The sequence below is a fragment of the Plecotus auritus genome, assembly GCF_963455305.1.
Source record: "Plecotus auritus genome assembly, chromosome: 2".
NCBI lineage: Eukaryota > Metazoa > Chordata > Mammalia > Chiroptera > Vespertilionidae > Plecotus > Plecotus auritus.
The window spans coordinates 21756935-21780162 of NC_137771.1; the positions used below are offsets into that span (position 1 = coordinate 21756935).

At 47.2% G+C, this 23228-nt stretch overlaps 1 protein-coding gene across 3 annotated transcripts in view; it reads right to left on the reverse strand.

Moving 5' to 3' along the window:
* Window positions 1-1996: 1996 nt before the first annotated feature.
* Window positions 1997-23228, reverse strand: part of CSMD2 (CUB and Sushi multiple domains 2) — a gene marked incomplete at its 5' end in the record, with an annotated part of 547039 nt that continues 525807 nt past the window's right edge. Inside the window, 11 exons of one of the 3 annotated variants that reach the window (XM_080658115.1) lie at window positions 1997-4336; window positions 5177-5391; window positions 5578-5716; window positions 7169-7256; window positions 9218-9330; window positions 10840-11001; window positions 12260-12322; window positions 17754-17933; window positions 18591-18702; window positions 20761-20834; window positions 21165-21338. In XM_080658115.1, coding sequence (XP_080514241.1) covers window positions 5232-5391; window positions 5578-5716; window positions 7169-7256; window positions 9218-9330; window positions 10840-11001; window positions 12260-12322; window positions 17754-17933; window positions 18591-18702; window positions 20761-20834; window positions 21165-21338 — 1265 coding nt within the window. In that variant the 3' untranslated portion in view covers window positions 1997-4336; window positions 5177-5231. Of the gene's footprint in view, window positions 4337-5176; window positions 5392-5577; window positions 5717-7168; window positions 7257-9217; window positions 9331-10839; window positions 11002-12259; window positions 12326-17753; window positions 17934-18590; window positions 18703-20760; window positions 20835-21164; window positions 21339-23228 lie in introns of all 3 variants that reach the window. The other 2 variants (XM_080658114.1, XM_080658113.1) reach the window with 2 other exon arrangements.

Consider the following 23228-nt stretch of genomic DNA (forward strand, 5'->3'; position numbering starts at 1 on the left):
TTATAGTTTTATAGTGTCCTTCTCTGTCTTGTTCAACAGCTTTGGGCCTGAATTTGGCCTTGTTTGATGCCAACATGGTGATCCCTGGTTTCTTGTTTGCATGTACTGGTTGTTCCTTTGCCCATTCCTCTATTGTTGATGATTCTTCCTTTGTAAAAACTAACAATAACAACTGTAGCTACAAAGTTTCTTTACTTTAGCTCCAAGCCATCCATGTGGCAATGGTCTGTCCAGTTGGCTGTAGGAGTTCCAGCATTGCCCATATCTGGCCCCAGAGTGTGGGTATGAGAGCTTCCCCCTCTCTCCCCCTCCCCTGCTGATGGCCCAGTTTTCCAGAATGTGCACTGTTTTGAACCATGCAGAAGATAGGCTTGCTCCCTAGTTTTTAGCTGTTCTGAATCACTGTGTTTTAGGAATACCTCCTGTCACAGCCCTGACTTGAGTTTTACTTTCTGATCTAATCTGAAAATTTTTTCTGTAATAGGTGAATTAAACCTAATTATATTAAATGATATAATGGCTGTGTTTGTTTTTTGATCTGTCATATTACCATTTTACTTTTTGTTTCTATGAGTTTGACTAATGTAAGTACCCCATATAAGTGGGATCATACAATTTTTGTCTTGTTGTGAATGGTTCATTTCACTTCATGTTCTCAGAGTTCATCCATGTTGCAGCCTGTGTCAGATTTTTCTTCCTCTTTAAGGCTGACTCATATTCCATTTATGTCTATGCCACGTGTTTTTTTAAAAATATATTTTATTAATTTTTTACAGAGAGAAAGGGAGAAGGATAGAGAGTTAGAAACATTGGTCAGCTACCTCCTGCACACTCCCTACTGGGTATGTGCCCACAACCAAGGTACATGCCCTTGACCAGAATCGAGCCTGGGACCCTTGAGTCCCCAGGCCAATGCTCTATCCACTGAGCCAAACCGGTTAGGGCAACCATGTGTTCTTTATCCATCCATCAGCTAACGTTTGGGCTGCTTCCACCTCTGACATTTGCATGTACTGGCTGCTCCTTTGCCCATTCCTCTATTGTCGATGATTTTTCCTTTGTGAAAACTAACAATAACCACTGTAGCTACAGAGTTTCTTTACAAATATCTCTTTGTAATCCTGCTTTCAAATCTTTTGGGGATATACTCAGAAGAGGAATTGTTGGATCATATGTACAGTAATTTTATTTTTAATTTTTTTGAGGACCCTTCATACTATTTTCCAGGCCATTTTCCATTCCCACCAATGGTACAGGATTCCAATTTCTCTACATCCTCAGCAACATTAATTTTATTTACTTTTTGATAGTATCTATTTTAATGGGTGTCAGGTGTTATCTCGCTGTGATTTGACTTACATTTCCCTAATGATTAATGATGTTGAGCATCTTTTCATGTGCTTATTGGCCATTTGTATATTTTCTTTGGAGAAATGTCTCTTCAAGTCCTTTGCCTATTTATAAAATAGGGTGTGTTTTTTTTTTTTTATTGAGTTGTAGAAGTTCTTAAAGTCCTGGGTATTAATTCCTTGTCAGATATGATTTGCAAAATATTTCCTCCCATTTCATAGGTTGCCTTTTCATTCTGTTGATTGTGTCCTTTGATGAACAGTTTTACATTTTAAGGACGTCCAATTTACCTATGTTTTCTTTTTTGCTTGTACCTTTGGTGTCATATCCGAGAAATCTAATGTCTTGAAGCTTCTCCCCCGCCCACCGCCCCGCCCCCCCCGCCTGCTGCCCCGATGTTCTCTTGTAAGAGTTTTATGGTTTTAGGTTTGATGTTTAGGCATTGGATCTGTTTTGAGTTAATTCTGGTGTATGGTGTATCCACTATTATTTTTGCTAGGAGTTCCCAACACATCACAGAGACAACACAAAGCAGTTTAAGAAAGAGAGTTCTACGTTTCCACAGTTGGCTTTTAGCCCCAAATATGTATTTCCTCTCCTTCCCCAACAAACACTCGTCCCTAATCATAAAAAGGACATAAACATGTAAGAAAACAAATGCAAAAATTTATATTTTATTTGAATTCAAAAAATTTAAAATTGCTTTCAAAGTCAGGAAAGTACCATAATGCAGGACCCCAGGGGGAAGCCTCATATACAGAGACAGATAAATTAAATGTATATATTGCAGACAAGGCAAGGTGTGTAGATTACATATTTACAACACGTGATGTTTTCTGAAAACCATATTTATACATTTTATTACATTTACAAAAAGGCTTCCACTACCATTTACCTACAATAATGAAAAAAAATTTACACCTTTTTTTCTTTCTTTTTTGGTACTGTACAAACTTTGTATAATAAAAATATATCTCTGTACAAAAGATTTTTTTGTTTGTTTTTGTTTTACTTTTTTTTTCCCCTCATGGGATGGTGATGGGTGTGTGATGTGGATGGTGGGTGAAGGGTCGAGTCTGCCCTGGTCCCTTCCAAGCCTCTGGAGGCAGAGAGAAAATGCCAGAGGTGGGAAGGGCGGTGCACAGCAGGGTGCTGGGTGCCTCACCAGCCTGGGCTCCGGGGGCACCTCCTGGGACTTCACAAGGGGACACAGGAGGGGGGCAGAGGCGGGGCTGGAGGAGGAGCCCGCTGGTTGTCTGAGAGGAGTGAAGGGGAAGGGAGCAGCCAGAGAGCTTCCTGCACTTGTTTCCAGGGAAAGAGACAAGTGTGGGGGTGTGTCCTCTCCCCGCAAGCCCAGGGATGCCGTGTGGGCAGCACTGGCCCCTGCTGTGGCCAGTCCCAGTGGCATCTGCTGGAAATTCACTTCCCACTTCAGCCAATCTTTACGTGAGTCAGATCTTTTCACTGTTTCAACCCAGAATTTGCTTAAGGACCAAACACGTTTGTATGTTTCTATCTGTCATTTCAAAATGTGATACGGACTTCTGAGGCCAGCAGGTCACACATGCACACGCGTGTAAGCCCGTGGGGACCCAAGGACAGAGACAGTGGCTCTAAATGTCACAGCCTGATTGCTAAATTCGTTAGATTCCCAACAATACTTATATAGAATTCATGAATGCCCAGAGCACAAAGCACTCAAAATAAATCAAACTCCCTTGCAAGGACTGCAAAGTGTCTTTCATCCACGCCATCCTTTGGATCCAGGAGCGCCCAGGCCCTCTGTCTGCTGTGGCAAGGGGCTGTAGGGTCCTGGGCCACCAGCTCCCGGAAGCAGGGGCTGGGTCCTTGTCTTGTTGCTGCCCAGGTGGGGAGAACAGAACCCGGAGAGGACACGCAGGCCCCCTGCCTGGCCCCTCAGCCCTGGCCAGTCCTGCTGCAGGCATTCACCCACTGCTCCCTGTCTGGTGTCCTCCCTAGACCCGGGTTTCTGGCCGCTGTAGAGTGGACTTTGGAGTTAGAACCGCCTGGGTTTGCATCCCGACTCCACACTTCACCGTGGCTTACATCTCTTCACCTTTCTAGGCTTCTGTTTCCCATCTATAAGACGGGGATAATAATTCTTACGTTTTAGGTTGTGGTAGACCTAGAACGGAGACTCCTGAAGCGCCCGGCACAGACACGCATTACACTGCGGCGTGATTTTTCGGCCACTGGGGCAGGCTTGCTCTCCTGTCCCTTCCAGCACCTCCCGATGCCTGCAGACGTGGCATCCGTCTGGGCCACAGGCTTGTTTCTCTTCTTTGTCCACTGACAGCCAGACCTGACCTTGGGCTCGTGGCCAGATTCCTTGCCCTTCTTTCCAGCGCTGTCCGGAACCCAGAATGACCGTTTACCTCACTGGGATCAGAACGCAGTAAAATGAGGTTGGGAAAAACACGCTGATTTCCAAGCAGTTTCTTCAGGTGTTTTTCTGCCCTTGGGGTAATCCTTGCCGTCACGCTGCAGCTGGACCGTTCATTTGTAGAGGGCTGGTCTCCGCTCTGGGTACCGACCACCGCAGATGCATCCGCTGACACCGTCACGGGTTCTGACAGACCGGTCAGAACCGGACAGCGCATGTTGGTTTCAGGGCTTGTTGGTGCCTCCTCCTCTTCACCTCTTCTCTGGGCTTGTGGGGAGCTTGGGGCATCGTTCACACCCGTCTCTGATTTCTAAGCTTCTGTGGTCTCCTCCATAGGCGCAAGGGAAGGAGGTGTGTCTGCTCTGCTATGGGAAGTCCCCAGGCTTCCTTGCTCTCAGCCCCTCTTCCTTTATCGCCCCGTCAGGGCACAGCGGGAGCCCTCTCCAGGGCGGGGAGCAGAGGGCGGCTAGGCGAGGGCCCAAGGCCAGCAGGAGCAGACACGGCGGAGGGACAGACGAAGATGGGCACTGGGCTCAGGGAGCTACTTCTGTGCCCTGGAGAACTGGGAGCAAACAGAGCACACTAGGGTTTGTCAAACAAGAGAGGCAGTGAGCGGGGAGGGGCGGGGAGCACAAGGAGGCAAGAGCAAAGCAAAGAAGGACAAAGGGGAAAGAATGCAAGACAATTAGTTGCCTTGACCCTTGTCTTTGACTTTTAGTCTTCCTAAACTGAGGGTGGGGGACCTCTCTCCCCAGGAGAGCCCGTGACCTCCCTGTGCGGGGTTTTTAACTTCAGCTGTTCTTGTCAGGCGTCACTGGAATTTGTGACCTCATCATTCATTTTAAGTGTGTATGTGCGCAAAGTGGTTTTATGCCCCCAGTCCCTGAGCCAAGCAGCACCGGCTCCTGTGCTGGGCAGGCCAGTTGTGGGCGGGGCTTGCTGCTGGAGAGCTGTGGGCGGGGCGAATGTTCCCAGGGCCTAATTCTGTGAGGGGCAGCGTTGAAGGTTGCCCAGCCTGGGAGCCGCCACCCCAGATGACCCAGATGGCACCCAGGCACCTGAGACCCAGCGGAACCCCAGACGTGGAGCGGGAGTGGGGGTGTGTGCAGGTCACGGGCCATTCTTGTTTTTCTCCTATACTGTTCAATAATGCTGCAGCTCAAAGTTCAGAGTCATTACCAATCTCTTGTAAGGCCTGATTTATGTTGTCAGAGATGTCACTTTTTATTTTTTTTGCTTTCTGTTTGCAAGAGTTCTGAGTAGGAAAATGCCAAGACGGAGCGTAAAGATAAAACCTGAGAACGATTCTGGCATGTTAAAATGATCCCACTGGAATCATTTCTCCTCCTTCGTTAAGTATTTGTTTAGGGTGGATGTTAAAGGGTGCGCGCACATGTCCCGGTCCCTCCCACGCCCTCTCACCAGCTGCTGGAGGCGGGGCTCTCGCGGGCAGTGGGGGCGGCAGCCGGCCTGGGGGCTATACCGCTGTACACACTGTGCTGACTGTGAACTCCGCCTCGGTGGCCATGATGTCTGTGGGCTGGATGTTGCGGTCGTACATTGGATTCTCAAATGTGGCCCGGACATTTGTGTTCTCGTGGCCAGCATAGCCATTGAACGGAACTTTGGGTCTTCTCCTGGGAATAAGAGGGAAAGGACAGACTCAGGGGTCTAAATTTGGAAAGAGGGAGAGGGAGGCAGAGGGAGGGCAGGGAGGTCTCAGAAGGTCACAGCTCAGGAAAGCTCTGAGTGGGCTGGGGCCTGGCGAGTGTCTTGTCGCTCCCCGCCTCCCCCGTTCCCCCTGCCTCCTTCCTTCCCTGTACCTGTGCTTGTAGAGATAGAGCACAAAGCCTGCAATGATGAGGGCGATGAAAGGCACCAGGATTGCGGCAGCCACCGAGCTGCTGTTGGAAGCAAAGTGGCGGCCGATAGATTCCGGGTCTGACTCCAGCAGCCTGAGGTCTGTAAGTCCCAAAGCATAAACCTTAGGTCAGAGACACAGTCTGAGAGTGCTGCCCCTAGCGGTCACTATTGGGAAGTGCGGCTGCGGTTGGCATGGTCCCTCCTGGAGCTCAGCTGGGAGAGGCCTCGCTGCTCAGGGTGTGCCTTCCATACACACCCAGACCTTCCAGGGAGAAGGGGCCCACGGAGGTCGGTCAGATCGTATGCAGAGGACAGCGTTCAGTCCTAGGGAAGCTAATCTTCAGGAGAATCTGAAACTATGTCGCAGAGTAAAATCTTAAAAGGGTGCAGCCCTTTAGAAGTTTTGAAACTTTTTGGGCCATAGAAGCTTTGGGCCATGGAACTTTACAAGGAAGTGAAAATATGAAACGGATGCATGAGGACCTGCTCTGGGGGCACTGAAGTTTCTGTCTCTGGAGGGTCTCCCCTCCTTTTCCTGCCCCTCCCCCCACAAGACTGGGGGACTCAGAAGAGCGCAGTGGGACACCATTGCCCCTGTTAAGCACCCCACCTAACTAAGGGGCTGAAGCTCTGAGAGGGCGGGCCCTTCTCAGGAGACAGGGAGTCAGCTGTGGAGCCAGAATCAGAATTCGGTTTCCTGAGGTCTCTCCGTGTTTGAGGCTGAGGGGTCAGGCATTTGAAGGGCTGCTGCACAGAAGAGAGAGTGCAGCTCACGGGGGCAGAGCTAAGAACAGCGCTCGGGAGGAGCAGGTGGAGTGGGCAGAACAGGGAAGCCGATTTCCACTGAAGACAGGGAGAAGCTTTCTGAGGGTCAGTGCTGTGAGAACACGCAATGGGCTGACTGCCTTGGCAGGCAGAGGGCTCTGGAGACAGCACTGGGACTGCCTCCCGTCTCCCCGGCCTGACTCCCAAGAAACCAGGACCTCTCTCCCCAGGAGAGCCCGAGGCTCACACCCAGAGGCTGTGGGTCAAAGCCAGTCTCTGGAGGGAGGATGCTGGGCACTGATGGTGTGGAGCATGCAGGGTAAAATGACAGGGGAGCAAGGGAGGGAAGCCTCGCTGACACTCCGTTTTCTCATCTGTAGGACGAGGACTGCAATCCCAACCTCTGTGACATGTGGGGTGGAAAGGACAGCACGGATGAAGGCACCCCTCAGGACCCCATGTCTCAATGCTTAGGGATGTCTGGTTGATGCTGGCCAGACAGTACTGCAAGGGCCTGTATTTGAGACCTAGTGCCCTTAAGTTGGGGGCCTTCAGCTCAAAAGCTGAGCATGAAACTGGCAAAGGGGAGCGCATGATGTATTGTGCTCATCTCTGGAGAGGTGGTCCACAACTTCCATCGGAACCTCAGAGGCGTCACTGATCCAGAAAGGGCTGAGAACCCCTGTCTTAGATGGTTGGTTGTCACCAATCCTGTCCTCTACCCCAATATACACATCTCTCCTCCACACCGTGAGCTCATGCCCCCAGGGAACAAAAGCTACTTACCAAGCCTTTGAAAGCCGAACTGCCCAAAGCCGTGGCCCTTGACGGAGCCTTGGTAGATGAAGGTGCCTCCGGAAGACTCTGAGGAGACCTGTGTGGTGGAGCAGAGAGAGTAAGCTGGGAGGCATGCTAGCAGGAGGGGGCAGCCAGGCCAGGGACACACTCATAGGCATGCTGCCCGAGGCGCTGCTTTCACCCTCCCGCTCTGACCCTGTCCAGCACAACCAGGCACGGGTGGGGCAGGCGGATGTGCTGGGGGAGGGGCGGGGGCACCAAATGCTTGTAGGAGGCAGGGAGGCGTTTCTCTTTCCCACTGGCCAAGTCATTTAATCTGTGGCTTCAGTTTCTCATTTGTAAAACAGGAATAATACCGGCACCTATGCCTCAGGGTGGTTGTGAAGATTAAATGAGTTAATATAGATGAAGCACTTACAATACTTAACAGGCCCTAGATAAGTGTTAGCTGTTCTCGCTGTGATGAAAAACTGGCTTAGAGCACCATGGGACAAACCGAAGCAAGATTAAGATGGACCCAGCAGACTTAACACACTTTGGAGAGTGCATTCCAGTTCCATTAGCTGTAATATTTTTTGGGGGCAATTGGGGACATAACTGCTTCTTGTTCCCTCTGCCACTTGCCTCCATGAGGCTCGTGTAATTGGCACAGACCGTCAAACACACTTGTCGGAGGGCAGAGCTGGTGCTACTGGGGTACCTTCCACCTCCTGCTCTTCCCCAGGACCCTGTCTGTGGTGCTCTAGGCTGACCGCCTCTCCTGCCCCCTTGAACACACCCCGGGTGACACAGACGCAGGCCAATGGATGGCTGCCATCCTAGGCAGTTGCTACAGCTGTCCCTGGCCCCCAGAGCCCCATTCCTGTCTAGCCTCTGGTCTGCACTCCTGGCTTCATCTCCCAACTCTGACCCTGTCCTCTCACCTCTGGCACCCACCTCCCTCCGCCCCCAGCAAGGCAGAGTCTGTTGTCCTGGTAAGCTTCTGGACTACTACCATTGATGCCGTCAGGGCTGGGACACCCAAGGGGGTCCATAGGATAATCCTGAGAATAGCAAGGAACTAACTTTCCGTGCCACCCCTGGAAAAGCCACTTGCTTCTCCTCATGTGTTTATAAAGCAAAGTCACCAAAGCCACAGTCCTCCACCAGCTAGTCTTGTCCAGGAGGAGGTACCCTGACTCCTCAGCCCTCTGCTACTCTGGCCACCACCCCATCATTCCTCTCCCTCCTTCCCACTCTCCTTCTAGCTTCAACAATCCAAGACAGGGAAGCTGAGGATGTGGTAGGCGATACTATGCTCAACTCCACTACCAGTGACATTGGAAGGCATGGGCAGAGGAGCATCCCTGGGGACCTGGCTTCCATCTCAAGAATGCCCTAGAACAGTGGTTCTCAACCTTTCTAATGCCGCGACCCTTTAATACAGTTCCTCATGTTGTGGTGACCCCCAATCATAAAATTATTTTTGTTGCTACTTCATAACTGTAATTTTGCTACTGTTAATGAATTGTAATGTAAATATCTGTGTTTTCCAATGGTCTTAGGCTCTACAGCAGCGGTTCTCAACCTGTGGGTCGCGACCCAAAGATTGAGAACCGCTAGCAGGGTCGCCTAAGACCATCGGAAAACACAGATATTTACATTACGATTCGTAACAGTAGCAAAATAATAATAATTCTCCCAGCTCCCACCACCACACCCTGACCTCCAGCTTGCTTGAATTCATTGTATACCGCTGACCTCCAAATCCCTTGCTTTTGGATCTAGCATCAGAACCTACTTCGTCTCGCTTAGGTGTGCTGACCCTCTGGACTCCCAGCCTCCCGGCCCTTTTTATCTTTGCTTTGCCCATTTCACTAGCCAATGAGGTCTCCCTTGCTCCCTGTCCTGGCCCTACGGAAAACCTCCTCCCAAGTTTCCCCATGGATGCAAGAGTTTCCACCTTCTCCTCACCTCCTCTTTCCTGGCAGTGCCCGGGGAATGGATGGGCCAAGGGCACCGGGAGTCTAAGGACTGAGTGAGATTTGCTCAACTTACATGCCCATCTAGAGCCCAGTGGTCATCTTTGAACTTATTCACAAAGATCTCCACAGGCCCTGTGATCTGGTAAACCTGGAGTCGGAGATGGAAATCTTCTTTCTTGTAAATTCCTGGGAAAAGCAAGTTCAGAGGGTGCACTTGAAAGATTCAGAGAAATGTCAAAACCCAGGTTTGTGGGTATGCGGGTGTGAGCATCTGAATGGGATTTCACGTGCAGATGTTGATCTAAACACTCCATGAATTATTAACTCTAAGTAGGCAAGTATGGTGCTGCTGGGGAGTTTATGTAGGTGGTGAGTATGTGCAAGAATGTGCATGGATGTTAACAGACAATGGATTACTGGCCTGTGGCTGGGACCCTGTTTATACATGCATGTGTGAGAATAGAGTGAATATGGTTTTGTATATGTGAATGTATCAGTTAATGCGTTGGTGTGCCTACAATTCAGTGCATGTAGGAATGCATGAGTGATGTATCCGGGAGTATATGAATGTGTTTAGGACTCTCTTAGAGCTAAAGAGTGAATGTGACTGTTTTCTTATGGTTGTGTGTGTGTGCATGAATGGATGTGAGCGTACATGGGATTGTGTATTAATGTGTGCATTCCTTCACTCATGCATTCATCTATCTATCCATCTATTCAACAAACAGTTTTTTTCTATATATTTAGTTGTTCTATTTATAGAAAGACTGAAAATGGGGGAAATTTTAGGAAATGCAGAGATACATGAAGAAAAAACATCACTCTTAATCTCATTATTAAGAAACAGCCACTGTCAACATTTTGGTTTAATTACATCCAAATTTCTTTCTTATAAATGTGATTATTTTCTTTTAAAAACCGGAGTTCCATTTTAAAAGCATTATCCTGGATGTATTTCTTCCAAAATTGACATAATCTTTTATCCAGTAGATAGGCTATAATTAGTATATCCCCCCTTTTTAAAATATTTCCATTTATGTACTATGAATAGCCCTGTAATATAAACATCCTTTATTTATGAGTGTTTGACTCCATCCATGTTTATTTCTTATGATAAAGATTCCTAATTAATGGGTCCCTTCATTTTCAAGGTTCTTGATACAAATGCCGCACTGTTTCCTAGAACTGTACTATTTCCTAGCTGGACCAGCACTGTGTCAGTGCCTTTACTGGACCTTGACCAGCACCAAAGTTTATCACTCAAAAAAAAACCTTAGTGGGAAGAGTAGACTGTGATATTTTGAGTTTACTATGATTTTTTTGATTACTGATGAAAAATACTTTTCTCTTGTTTACTGACTGCCTATACTGTGGCTCCTGGGGTTTTCAACCCCCGATTCTGGTTCAGTTTTAGGGATAAGAGTCTCTTTTCTCTTTATTTCTCAGGGTCCTTCGTATGTTCAAGTTGTTGATATTTGTCACCTTTAGTCCCTGATGTTTTTATCATGTAAACAAAGATGAATAGACACTTCCTCTTCCCCCTGCCCACCAGACAGGTCTGAGCCTCCCAGGACAGTACAATGTAATGACAGCAGATTCATCCCTGCAAAGGGCATGTGCCCACCTGCCTGCCCTTAGCAACCAGGGCTTGTGCAGAGGGCCGGGGGCGGGGGAGGGGAGGGGGTTGCTTCTCACCAGCCAAGTGCAACTCCACGCCGCTGTGGTCAATCATGGTGGCATTGACCTTGCTGCTGACAACCTGGAAGCCAGTCACCCTGAGCATGGCCGGCTGCTTTTTCCCCTGGTACTCATAGGCCCCTTTCCAGAGGGAATTCTTGGCAAAAACATCCCCAGGAACTAGAGGAATTGAGAAACAGACATGAGAGGGACTTTGATGTGTGCTGGTAGACTTGAGACCACCTAATGACTGATCCTAGTTCAGTTATGAGACTGTTTTCCCAACTTCTAACCCCCAGGAGGGTGGTGGAGTGCTCTGACCTCTTGCGATCCTCTTGGCTCTCAGGGTGAATGAATGGAGGGCAAGGGAGAGAAGGTGGGTAAGAAAAAAGGAGAAAACAAGAAAGGGAGCGAGGAAACTAGAAAGAAGAGAGAGAAAGAGAAAGGAGAAGAGAGAAGAGAAAGAGAAAGGAGAAGAGAGAAGAGAAGGGAGGAGACTGAGAAGATGAAGAAGGGAAAAAGAGAAGAGAGAGAAAACCAGTATGTCAGTATCATGTGGCAGATAGGACTCGGGCTAATGGAGGCAGACAGATCTGGATTCTCATCTTGGCTGTAAATTACCTGTTGTTTGGTCAAGTGCAAGGGCCTCAACTCCCTCACCTGCAGGCCATACCCGCAGTTCTGGAAATGGGGGCCACCCCACCTGTCTCATTAGAGTTATTGTAGGAGTCAAGTGATCTAATGTTGTAAACTGTACATCACAGGATGTCAGGCACATAAAAGCACCCAATGAACGATAGCTATTAAACTGTTATTTATCCTATAATAATTCTCTAAGGCACGTGTTATAATCCCTATTTTACTGAAAGATACACTGAAGCTCAGGAAGTGAAGCCCATTCACAGATGGTCAGTGCCCAAAATGGAATTTGGATTGAGTCTTGTTTCCTATAAAATGCACATACTAACTAATATCACTGCAAAGGGTTCCGGAAAGCATATGATGGTATATAATAACTGTGCATTGGTCAGGCAGCAGGCCTGTAGCTCTGTGTCCAGTTCTGGTCATCACACTTGGAAAGAACCAACACGTGTCTTAAAAATGTAATCACTCCCAGGAAGCTCCCGGGCAGGACCTGGGTCTGTGTCTAGGACCATCCACTGGCTGGTGCTGTGCCGGGAGGGCGTGTGGTAATCAACAGCTCCAGAGCTCGAAGCTCTGGACATGTTTTTGGAAAACCTTGGATCCTTCTTCTGGATGAGATTTTGCTCCATTCAGGCTCACTTCCTCCTGAAGTCTGCCTGGGTTGGAAGGTGGGAGGGGAAATCAGTTTGACTCTACAAATAATTTCCACCGGGTACTCAGAGACTCATGTGTGTGTTTCTGGGTAACTCAGTGAAGGAACCAACATGTGTCTTGAGATCTGGCCCGTACACACCTGAGGCCTGGGTGAGTGGCGGCTCCCGGGCAGTGTTGATGGGTCTCCCACTGGGCCGGACCTCTGCTGGGGAAAGAAAATGGGAGGAAAAAGGATCAGCTTCTGGTCTACATTCTGTTGGAAAATAGTGGCCGCCTCTCTGGCATCAGGTCAATGGCTTCTTTGAGATCTTGCTTTGGACTTATCCTCTTAGACTAGAAGGGGGGCTGCTTTGAGGGTGATGCCTCTCTGATGATGAAATGTAAAGAGTTACACATTTTCTATCACATCAATCACAGTCATATTAAACAAGGAATTAGGATATAATTACATATAATTCCTTATTACTGTATAAATAACAGGATCTACCAGCAAGTCTAGTAACTATCATCATCTTGGAGTAGTCAGGAACATAAACAGTATTTCATGATATGAGTAACAACTGTAATCTATGAAAATCTGCAATTCCTACTGATGACAATGTCATTAGAATTGCTAACACATCTATGGGCTTTGTCTACTATTCTAAATGAAAGGAAATGCTACACTTCGGTAAGAGGTAAAGATGTCTATCTTCTACCCTACTGCACAGACCCTCCGAGTGCCCCATTGAGGACCTGGGGCTGAGAAACCCTGAGCTGGACTCTGCTTTCCTCCCAGATGCCCAGCACGAAGAAGGACCTTCCACTGACTAAAAGTAAACTTCTAGCCCCGATGGGGTTTCGGTGGAGCGCCTTCCTCCTTTGGAGCGGTGATATGAAGACCCAGAAGCCCTCCCAGCACAGGCAAGACATGAGCTTAGGGCCTGAGACACAGCGAGGTTCAGATTCCAGCAGTGCTACTTAATGAGTGTGTGACTGACTAGTCATTTCTCCACTCAGAGTCTTCGTCTCCTCCTGCTAACACACACCTCACAGTTCTATGCTGGACAAATGAGGTTGTGAACATGAAAGTCATGGTGAGTAAATGTTAATGTCTTTCCTTATTTTGCAGAGAAAAATCTGCCTTGTCACCAAGTAAGGACAGACTTTCCCTTCTGTCTCCTTAGGGAGGCCACAGGGTTTTATAGCACACCCCTTCCAATTCTGGAGGCCAGCTTCTGTTTAGGTACACAGAAAGCTGAATGGGAGTACAGCTATCCCTTCAAGGATTTCATTTCCTTCAGATATATACCCAGAGATGGGACTGCTGGATCACAAGTCAGTTCTACTTTTAATTTCTTGAGGAACCTCCATTCTGTTTTCCTTAGTGGCTGTATCAGTCTACATTCCCACCAACAGTGCACAAGGGCCCCCTTTTCTCCACATCCTCACCAGCATTTGTTATCTCGTCTTCTGGATAATAGACATCCTAACAGATGTGAGGTTATAGGTCACTATGGTTTTGACTTACATTACCTTAATAATGAGTGATGTTGAGGACCTTTTCCTGTACCTGTTGGCCATTTGTGTGTCTTCTTTCTAAAAGTGTCTATTTGGGTCCTTTGTTCATTTTATAATTGGGTTTTTTGTAAGGGTTTTTATATTGAGTTGTATGAATTGCTTGTATCATTTGTATGTTCACCCCTTGTTGGATATATGGTTTCCCATTCCATAGGTTGCCTTTTCATTTTGTTAATGGTTTCCTTTACTATGTGGAAACTTTTTAGTTTATGTAGTTCCACTTGTTTATTTTTCTTTTGTTACCTTTGCTTTTGGTGTCAAATCCAAAAAACCAATACCAAGACCAGTGTCAAGAAGCTTAACCCTCATGTTTGCTTCTCAGAGTTTTATGGTTGCAGGTTTCACCTCCAAGCCTAACCCGTTTTCATGTGCTGTTTGTGTGGTGTGAGATCGGGGTGCAGTTTTACTCTTTGCATGCGTTTCCCAACACGATTTATGAGAGACCGTGCTGTTTTCCATTGCATATTCTTGGCCCTTTGATTGAAAAATAATTACCTGGGTTTATTTCTGGGCTTTGTATTCTGTTCTATTGGTCTATTTGTCTGTTTTTATGCCAATACCATACTGTTTTGATACCATACTGTTTTGTGATATAGTTTGAAATCAGGAAGTATGGTTCCTTCAGCTTTGTTTTTTCCCCAGATTGCTTTGGCTATTTGGGGATCTTTTGTGGTTCTATACAAATTTTAGAATTGTTCTATCCCTGTGAGTATTGAGTCACTGTGGGAAATTTCTCTGCACTGCAGCATTATTCACAATAGCCAAGGTATGGAAACAATCTAAGTGTCTGCCAATGGATGAATGGATAGAGAAAATGTGGTATATGTATTTGGACAATGGAATATTACTCAGCCTTAAAAAAGAAGGAAATCCTGATATTTGCAACAGCATGGAAGAATCTGGAAGACATTATGCTAAGTGAAATAAGAGAGAGAAAGACAAACAAATACTATATAGTACAACTTACATGTGGAATCTAAAAAAAAAAAAAAAAAGTAAAACTCATAGAAACAAAGAGTAGAAGGGTGGTTGCCAGGGACTGGGGGGCAGGGTGATATAGGGAGAGGTTAGCAAAAGGGTTTGAACTTCCAATTATAAGATGAATAAGGTGTAAGGATGTAATGTATAACATGGTAACGATGGTTGATAGTAATACTACACTGTATAATTAAAATTTACTAAGAGATTCAAACTTATAAAAAACAACCAAAAAGTGAGGTGATGGATGTGTTAAATTGATGGTAGAAATTCTTGCACAATGTATACATATATTAAACTATCATGTTGTAAACTTCAAATATATTACAGTTTTATTTGTCAATTATACCTCAATAAATCTTGGAGAAAAGAAATCAAAGGGATTAAAGAAACTTACAACTCAATAATAAAAAGACAAATAGCCCAATTAAAAAATGGACAAAGGATTTGATTAGACATTTCTCCAAAGAAGCTCTACAAATGGCCAATAAACACATGAAACGATGCTTATATCTTTAGCCATTAGGGAAATGTGAATCAAAACCACAGTGAGAACCACTTTACACCCACTTTGGATGGTTATAAAAAAATGGACAATAACGTGTTGGCAAGGATAGAGAAATTGGAACCTTGACGCATTGCTGGTGGGAACATAAAATGGCACAGGCACTTTGCAGAGCTGTTTGATAGGTTCTCAAAATGTTCAACTCAGAGTTGTCATTTTACTCCTAGACTAGAGGCCCAGTGCATGAAATTCATGCACAGGGTGTGTGTGTGTGTGTGTGTGTGTGTGTGTGTGTGTGTGTGTGTGTCCCCCTCAGCCCAGCCTACACCCTCTCCAATCTGGGACATCCCTTTCACAATCCAGGACTGCTGGCTCCCAACCGCTCACTTGCCTGCCTGCGTGATTGCCCCTAACCGCTTCTGCCTGCCAGCCTGATCACCCCTAACCACTCCCCTGCCAGCCTGATCGACGCCTAACTGCTCCCCTGCCAGCCTGGTTGCCCCTAACTGCCCTCCCCTGCAGGCCTGGTTGCCCCCAACTGCCCTCCCCTGCAGGGCTGTTCCCCCGCAACTGCCCTCCTCTGCTGGCCTGATCACCCACAACTGCCCTCCCCTGCCGGCCATCTTATGGTGGCCATCTTGTGTCCACATGGGGGCAGCCATCTTTGACCACATGGGGGCAGCCATCTTGTGTGTTGGAGTGACAGTCAATTTGCATATCACTCTTTTATTAGATAGGATGTACACCCAAGAGAATGAAAAACATATGTCCATATAAAAGATATAATTTTATGTTCATAGTATAATTCATAATAGCCCAAAAGTGAAAACAACCCAAGTGTCCATTAGTGGGTAAATAGACAAAAAACAAAATGTGGTATATCCATGGAAGGAATATTCATTGAAGGAATATTATTCAGGCATAAAAAGCAATGACATTCTGACACATGCTATATCATGGATAATCCTGGAAAACATTATGCTAAGTGAAATAATACAGACACAAAACAACAGCTATTAGATGATTCCACTAACATGAGGCACCTAGAACAGGCAAATTCATAGAGCTAGAAAGTGTCACAGATGTTATTAGAGGCTTCAAGGAAATGAAAAATTATTGTTTAATGGAGTTCTGTTAGGGATGATGAAAAATTCTGGAATGGATAGTGGTGATGGTTGTACAATATTGCAAATGTACTTAAGCCACTGAATTGTACACTTAATAGTGGTTAAAATGGTAACTTTTATATTATGTATATTTTACCACATGAAAAGCTTAAATAATTGTACTCTAAAAATGAAATCTTGTGTTAATATCATATGTGGAAAAATATTACTTTCCATAAATAAAGGAAATTTACAACTATTTATATGGTGACAATACAAGGTGGTTATGAAATGCTGGCTCTGATAAAGGCTCTGACCTTGAGTCCTCTCTCTCTGAGAGGCAGGACAACCGAGTACTTAGAGCTCAGATGCTGAACTCAGACCTTCAGGGTTTGAATCTCAGCTCTTTCCCTTTACCAGCTGGTGTCCTCAGGCATGTTACTTAACCTCTCTGTGCCTTGGTTTCTCCATATATTAAATGGGGATATGAATAGAACCTGCCTCAGAGGGTGACAAAGAAGAATAAATGAGGTAGTACACCCAAAGTACTTAGGATAATGCCTGCCATATGGCAAGTTCATCACCTGTAAGAAAGTTTCATGCCATTCCAGCACCAAAGTGACTGTTTATTCTCGCTGGACTCTTTTAAAGATTTATTTTTATTGATTTCAAAGAGGAAAGGAGAGGGAGAAAGAGAGAGAAACATCAATGATGAGAGAGAATCATCGATCGGCTGCCTCCTGCACGCCTCTTAATGGGGATTGAGCCCACAAACTAGGCATGTGCCCACACCCCAACCTGGGCATGTGCTCTGACCAGGAATCGAACTGTGATCTCCTGGCTCATAGATTGATGCTTAACCACTGAGCCACACCACCTGGACATCCTTGCTGGACTCCCAGACCACCTTCAGGAAGCCTTCTCTGACTTCTCCCTCCCCCTCTTAGACTGAATTAGTGACCATCCACCGCATCCCACATTCAGCCCATCTCTATGTTCCTGCAGGTACTGTTAAATCTGATGTGTCTGTCTTCTGTGGCTAAATGTGAGCTCCTGTAGGGCAGGGTTTCTGTCTTTCACCTCCAAATTCTCAGCAGTTATGCACAGGGATAATGCTCAATAAATAGAGAATGAATAAATTCAGGGGGAGGGAGGTCTGTGACCTCTTGGTAACCCCGAGGGGTCTGTGGGTGGGCGCTGTTTTATCAAGGTTATATGCATAATGCCGTATTCTAGCTTGGTGAAAAGAAGAGATTTTCTCTGTCTGGTGACTAACTATACTAGTAATCCTGGGAGTGTACTAGTATTTAAGCACAGGCAGATTCACTATGTGCCTCTCTAGGCTGCCCTGGTTTCAGTTCCTAGGGACTCAGTGCCTCACAAAGACAGAGGCAGAGCCTAGCTCCTGGAAATCCTACCTCCTCCTTCTCTTTTGCCACCTTCCGCCTCCCACCCTGGAGGGGTTCACTGGTGGGCACACTCACCCAGGCAGATGGGCGGTTTGCCTGTCCAGCTGCCATCTGCTTTGCAGGTGCGGTGCTCGGAGCCACCCTTGAGGGAGAAGCCCTCCTGGCAGGTGTAGATGAGTGTGTAGCCCATGGAGGGCAAGTCCAGGGCCCCGACATTGGCATGGGTTGGCGTCTCTGGCTGCTTGCAGTGGTGGGCTGGACAAGAGGAGAGACACCGTTGGACCTGGGAGCGCAGGGCCTTCGACCATTCCCGTTCCCAGAAGGAACATCCCCCGCCTGTCCCCTTCAGGCCCCTCTCATGTCCAGCATCCCCTCCCACGTCTCCCCCCACCTCCCAGCCCTGGGTCTATAGGACTGGACATGATGGACACCAGGTAGATGCTGGCTTATCAGCCCCGGGGAACCGCAGCCTGCAGCACTTATCCCGAGGGAAGAGGAGTAACTAAGGTCAAAAGCCTGGAACCTTCCATCTCGAGGGCTGGCTGTGGTGGTTACTAGTTTTTGCTGCCCCCAGAAAGTTCTTTTTATTTTGCTAAGGCCTAGGCCAGTGGTCGGCAAACTCGTTAGTCAACAGAGCGGCAAACCGCGGCTTGTGAGCCGCATGTGGCTTGCGAGCCGCAGTTTGCCAACCACTGGCCTAGGCATTGCTTTCAAAGATAAGGAAGGCTTTTGTGTGAAATGTTTTCTGTGAGTCCCCAAGGAGTGATGATAACAAAGAGACCAACATTGGTGCCAATGAGCAGTGTGCGCTCCCGTCATTCAGAGCATCCCAGTGCCCTGGCTGCCCGGCTAGGGGGAGGCAATGTGTCGCCAAGGCGGGTTGTGTTGGGAGGCGGGGGCGTGTGCACTCACGGACACAGTCGGGCAGGCTTCCGCTCCAGGTCAGGTTGGGGAGGCAGGTCCTGGTGGTGGAGCCCTGGAGCAGGTAACCTTTCTGACAGCGGAAGAGCACTGTGCTTCCCACCTGTGGCGAGGATGGAAGGTCCTACGATCACCTCCCGTGCAGCCACGCTTCATACCCGGCACTCGGTCACTTACTTTCCCGTGACCCAACGCCTACTCCCGCAGTTGCCGCTGCCCCCTTCTTCCACTTCTCCGCCTGGTTAAATCTTATCTGTCCTTTGAGGCAGCTTATATTATTCCTCTTCTACATGGACTCGCCCAACACCCTCATCAATGCTCTTATGGGCCGCTCCCTACTCCGCTGCTGTGGGAAGAGCCCGATCTCGGTTCTGGCTTCTCCTGAATGACAGCTGCGTGAAACTCTCTACACTGCAGTCTCCCTAAGTGTGGAGTGGGGCAGGCCAGCCTGTCACCACTGCGCCGGAAGGCTGCGACACGAATGCGATGGTGGATCTGGAAGCATTTTATAAAATGTGAAGAAATGCACAAAATAAAAGTGACTTGTGTCTCTTTCTTCTATGAAATGGTAAATTCCTTCAGGATGGGAGACTTATCTTCTTATAGACATGTTCCCCAGAGAATCTGACACTGTGCTTTGTAAATCTCTGCTGACAGAGAGCTGCCCTCCCTCCCTCACTCCAGTATTAGGTATTTTCCCCAAGCTCACCCTCCACGTGTTCCTCACCGTCTGACTCAACCCCCACAACCACCAGCTCCATCTCTCCCTGTCCAATCCATGCAGCATGACGCTGCCCATCAGCTTCCTAAAACGCAACTCGATTGCCCAGCTCAAGACAGCCATGTGTTTCTATGACCTATAGGAGCCGATTCTAACATAGAGTGAAACTCTTAATTTCCACCCCCCTCCTCCATGCTCAACCTCTTTGTTGGTGTTTCATCATCTCATTCAGCAAACGGCACCTTTATCCACCCAGTTGTGCAAATCAAAAACCTCACGTCATCCTTGATGCCTCTCTTTCCTTCAACCCGTGGTCCAATCCATCAGCGAGTCCTCTTGGTTCTACCCACAAAATACATTCTAACCCCTTCACTTCTCTCCACATCCACTGTCACTACCCTTGCCCATCCCACCCTCCTCCTGAGCTGCGGCAAGTGTTCTACTTGTCTAGCCTCTATTTTTTTTTTTTTAATTTAGAGAGAGAGAGAGAGAGAGCAAGGGAGAGGGAGAAAGAGAGAGAGAGAAACAATGATGTGATAGAGAAACATCCATCGGTTGCCTTCTGTAAGACCCAGGGATGAACCCAAAACCTGAACATGTGCCCTGAGCTGGAATCAAACTTGGGACCATGCTCAACCAGCTGAACCACAGTGGCCAGGGCTGGCCTCTATTCGTAACCCCCTTTTATTTGTTCTCCCATCAGCAGCCAGATGGTGGATCAGATAAAGTCTCCTTCCAATGGTGTCCCCTGGGATTTAGAATAAATTCCAAAATGCTATCCTGGCCTCAAAGTCCTATATGACCCAGCCTATAACTTTTTCTCTTCAAAAATTATTATGTGATATTTGATGCATAGGAAAAATATATGGAGCCTATGTAGACATGAGTTATAACAATAAAAGGAACACTTTAGATTGAGCCCACTACTCAAGAGCTAGAACATTATACACGAGAGTATCCCTTCCCTGCCCCCTTCCTCAGCCTCCTCTCAGTGGTAACCACTACCTGGAATTCTGTGTTTTTAATTTCCTTGCTTTGTTAAAGAATAATTCTACATATGTGTACATACATCTCTAAGCAATGTGTTTCTTGGTTTTAATCTTGAGAGAAATAGTACCATACCAGCTTTGTCATTTAATGTTGCACTGCTAAGATTTATCCACACTGGGTAGGCTGCAGTTCATTCATTTCACGGCTGTCTAAGAAGCCACTGTGTCACTACACCGCAGTTTTTCCCGTTTCTTGGTAACATGTGCAAGAGTGACAGGGGTCCCGTGCAGCTCAGCTCCAACAGGCAGAGCCCTTTTCTCCTCCAGCTCCCAAGGTCTCGTCCCCCACTAGTGCTGTTCCAAGCAAGGTCCCCGGGCCCTCCGAGGTGACAGTGACAGGAAGGGGCAGGAGGCAGGAGGCAGGAGGCCCGATCTTGGCCGACCCCATTACCTGGTAGCCCTGGGAACTGTTCTGTATCCCAAACTGCGGCATGCCGGGGTCTGCGCATGTGGTCAGTGTCGGGTCTGGATCGCAAAACAAAGAAACAGACCACACGGTCACGGAAGCTTTCCTTGCCTCGGCTCACGCTGAGAAACAGATGCAGAGAAGAAAACGGAGCCACATCCCGATGTCCCTGCCTCTCGATGATCCCACCTGAGCCAGACCCCTGGCTGACACTACCATGCCCTGTAGCACATTAACTCTGGCCGTTTCACATCCTGCTCCAAGAAACTCGGAGGAGGACTTGCCCCCTTCTGCAGGTGAGACCCCTGAGCACAGGGAAGGAAAGCCATCATCTTGGGCCCCAAAGAGGGATGCCCAGAGCTGGGACAGTGCCCCAGCCCACCTCTCACCTATGCAGCTGGGCTGGGTGCCGCTCCACGTCCCATCTGACTGGCAGAACCTCCGTGGTGAGCCCACCAGCACCAGAGGGGGCTGGCAGGAGAAGGAGACGGACGACCGGTAGGAGAAGCCACGGTCCTCTCTCCTTCCCCGGGCCGGGACCCCAGGATCTCCGCAGAACACAGCTGGGAGCACAAGGGAGAAAGGCAGGTCCAAGTTGCTTCCCGGAACCCAGTGTGCGACCCCATGGTCCCCACCCCCGCTGTTGCTGTTTCCTCTCCTTCCCATATTCAAAGTGCTTATCAATAACCATCCAAGTAACAGAGAAATACTACAGGAAGTTTAGAACATCGAGAAAAAATGAACTCTCAGCCACTACCTATTGTTCTCCCTCTGCTACCCCCCATTTTCACGTTCACCCCCTTCTGGTCTTGGCTTACTTGTATGTAAATTTGTGCGTGGCTGCAAACCCAACGTCCAAATGTTGTTAACCTTGCTTTATTCACTTAATATTCTGTGAACATTTCCCAGGGTTATGCAACCTTGTCATTTATTGGCTACATAGTTCCACAATGAGAGGTTGTATCATAATTATAGTTTGTCATAACCTTTCTATTATTATAAAGTTACACCTGGCTTTTCTTTTATTGGTATTATTTTCTTGGAGGAGATTCTCTAGGAGTGGACTTATCTTTAAAGGTTTGAGTGTGTTCATGGCTCTCAATGTATAGTATGGACAACTGTCGTTCCAAAGGGCGTGCATTTACACTGTAGTGGGTAGTGCATGGAGAGAGGAGTGCATGGAGTATGCTTATTCATTCATATCTTCAGAGTATCATTAAAAACTGACTACCTTCGGTTCTCAAGACATCACTTCAGGCATGAAGGACATTCTTTTGGCTATGATGTGTGTGTGTGTGTGTGTGTGTGTGTGTGTACACAGAGTCATGAGGTTCATAATAATATGCAAATAAATCAGAAGTCTGTGCCGTGGAAACTGGGAGTCTAGACCTGACCAATCAGAAGTCAGTCAAAGGCTAAGATGATCAGAAGTATCTAGAAATACTAGCTAGAAAAAGGCAACGCAAAAGATAAGAAATACTAATGGATGACAAAGAAAGAGAAACTCGGTCTTGCTAATAAGCAATGTGGTACCAATTAAAATAAGGAGGTAACTTTTTAAACTCCTCAGCCTGGTAAATATAAAAAAATGGGAAAAATCCATTGTTAATGAGGGGAGGAGTTAAGAAATGTTCTCATAAACTGCTGGAGGGGTGCAAACTGGGACACTCTTTCCAGAAGACAGTTTGGCATCATGTGTCCTAACATACAGAGTGCATGTCTGCTGAGCCAGGCTCACTCCTAGGACTTTACCACGAGGGTAAAGAAATGCTATTTTTCAGGGCTATTTCTTACAGAACTGTTTCTAACAGGATTAAACTGGAAAAACCCAAATTCGTCACCAGAAGGAGATTAGACAAGTTGTGGCATCTACAACAAGGAAATTCTTTAAACCATTAAAAATGATGATGTGTAGGTCGGTATCTATTGATAGAGAAAGGTGTCGTTGGCCTATCAATGCATACAAGTCATGAGCTAGTATGCACAGCACGATTCAATACCATTTATAGAAAATCATATCCATATGCTATACGTGCAAAAATGCAGAGTGATAGGCATGGAGACACAGCCGTGGCTGCCTTTGGGAATTGGGAGTTCAGGTGACTGTTACGTTCCTCTTTGTCTTTTCAGATATCACACAATTTTTTTTGGACAATAACTGTAATGCATTGCTAAAAAGCAATGCAGCTATTTCTCAAGAAGAAAAGCACTGTTTCTAGTCCAGTCTCTGCCCTGAGACTTGCTGTGTTCCATTCCTAATGTCGCCCTGACGGTACACGAAGGTTAACCATGCACCAAGTGCTGCCTTTCCTGGGTCCACGTCTGAGCTGCTGGCCCTCGCCGCTGCTGACATTTCTCAAATGGAAGCAAACTGTCAGGGTACCCAAACAGTGTCATGAGTATGTTGACACGTTTTTGCAGCCTTAGACCAATGCCCAGTGGACAGGAAAAAT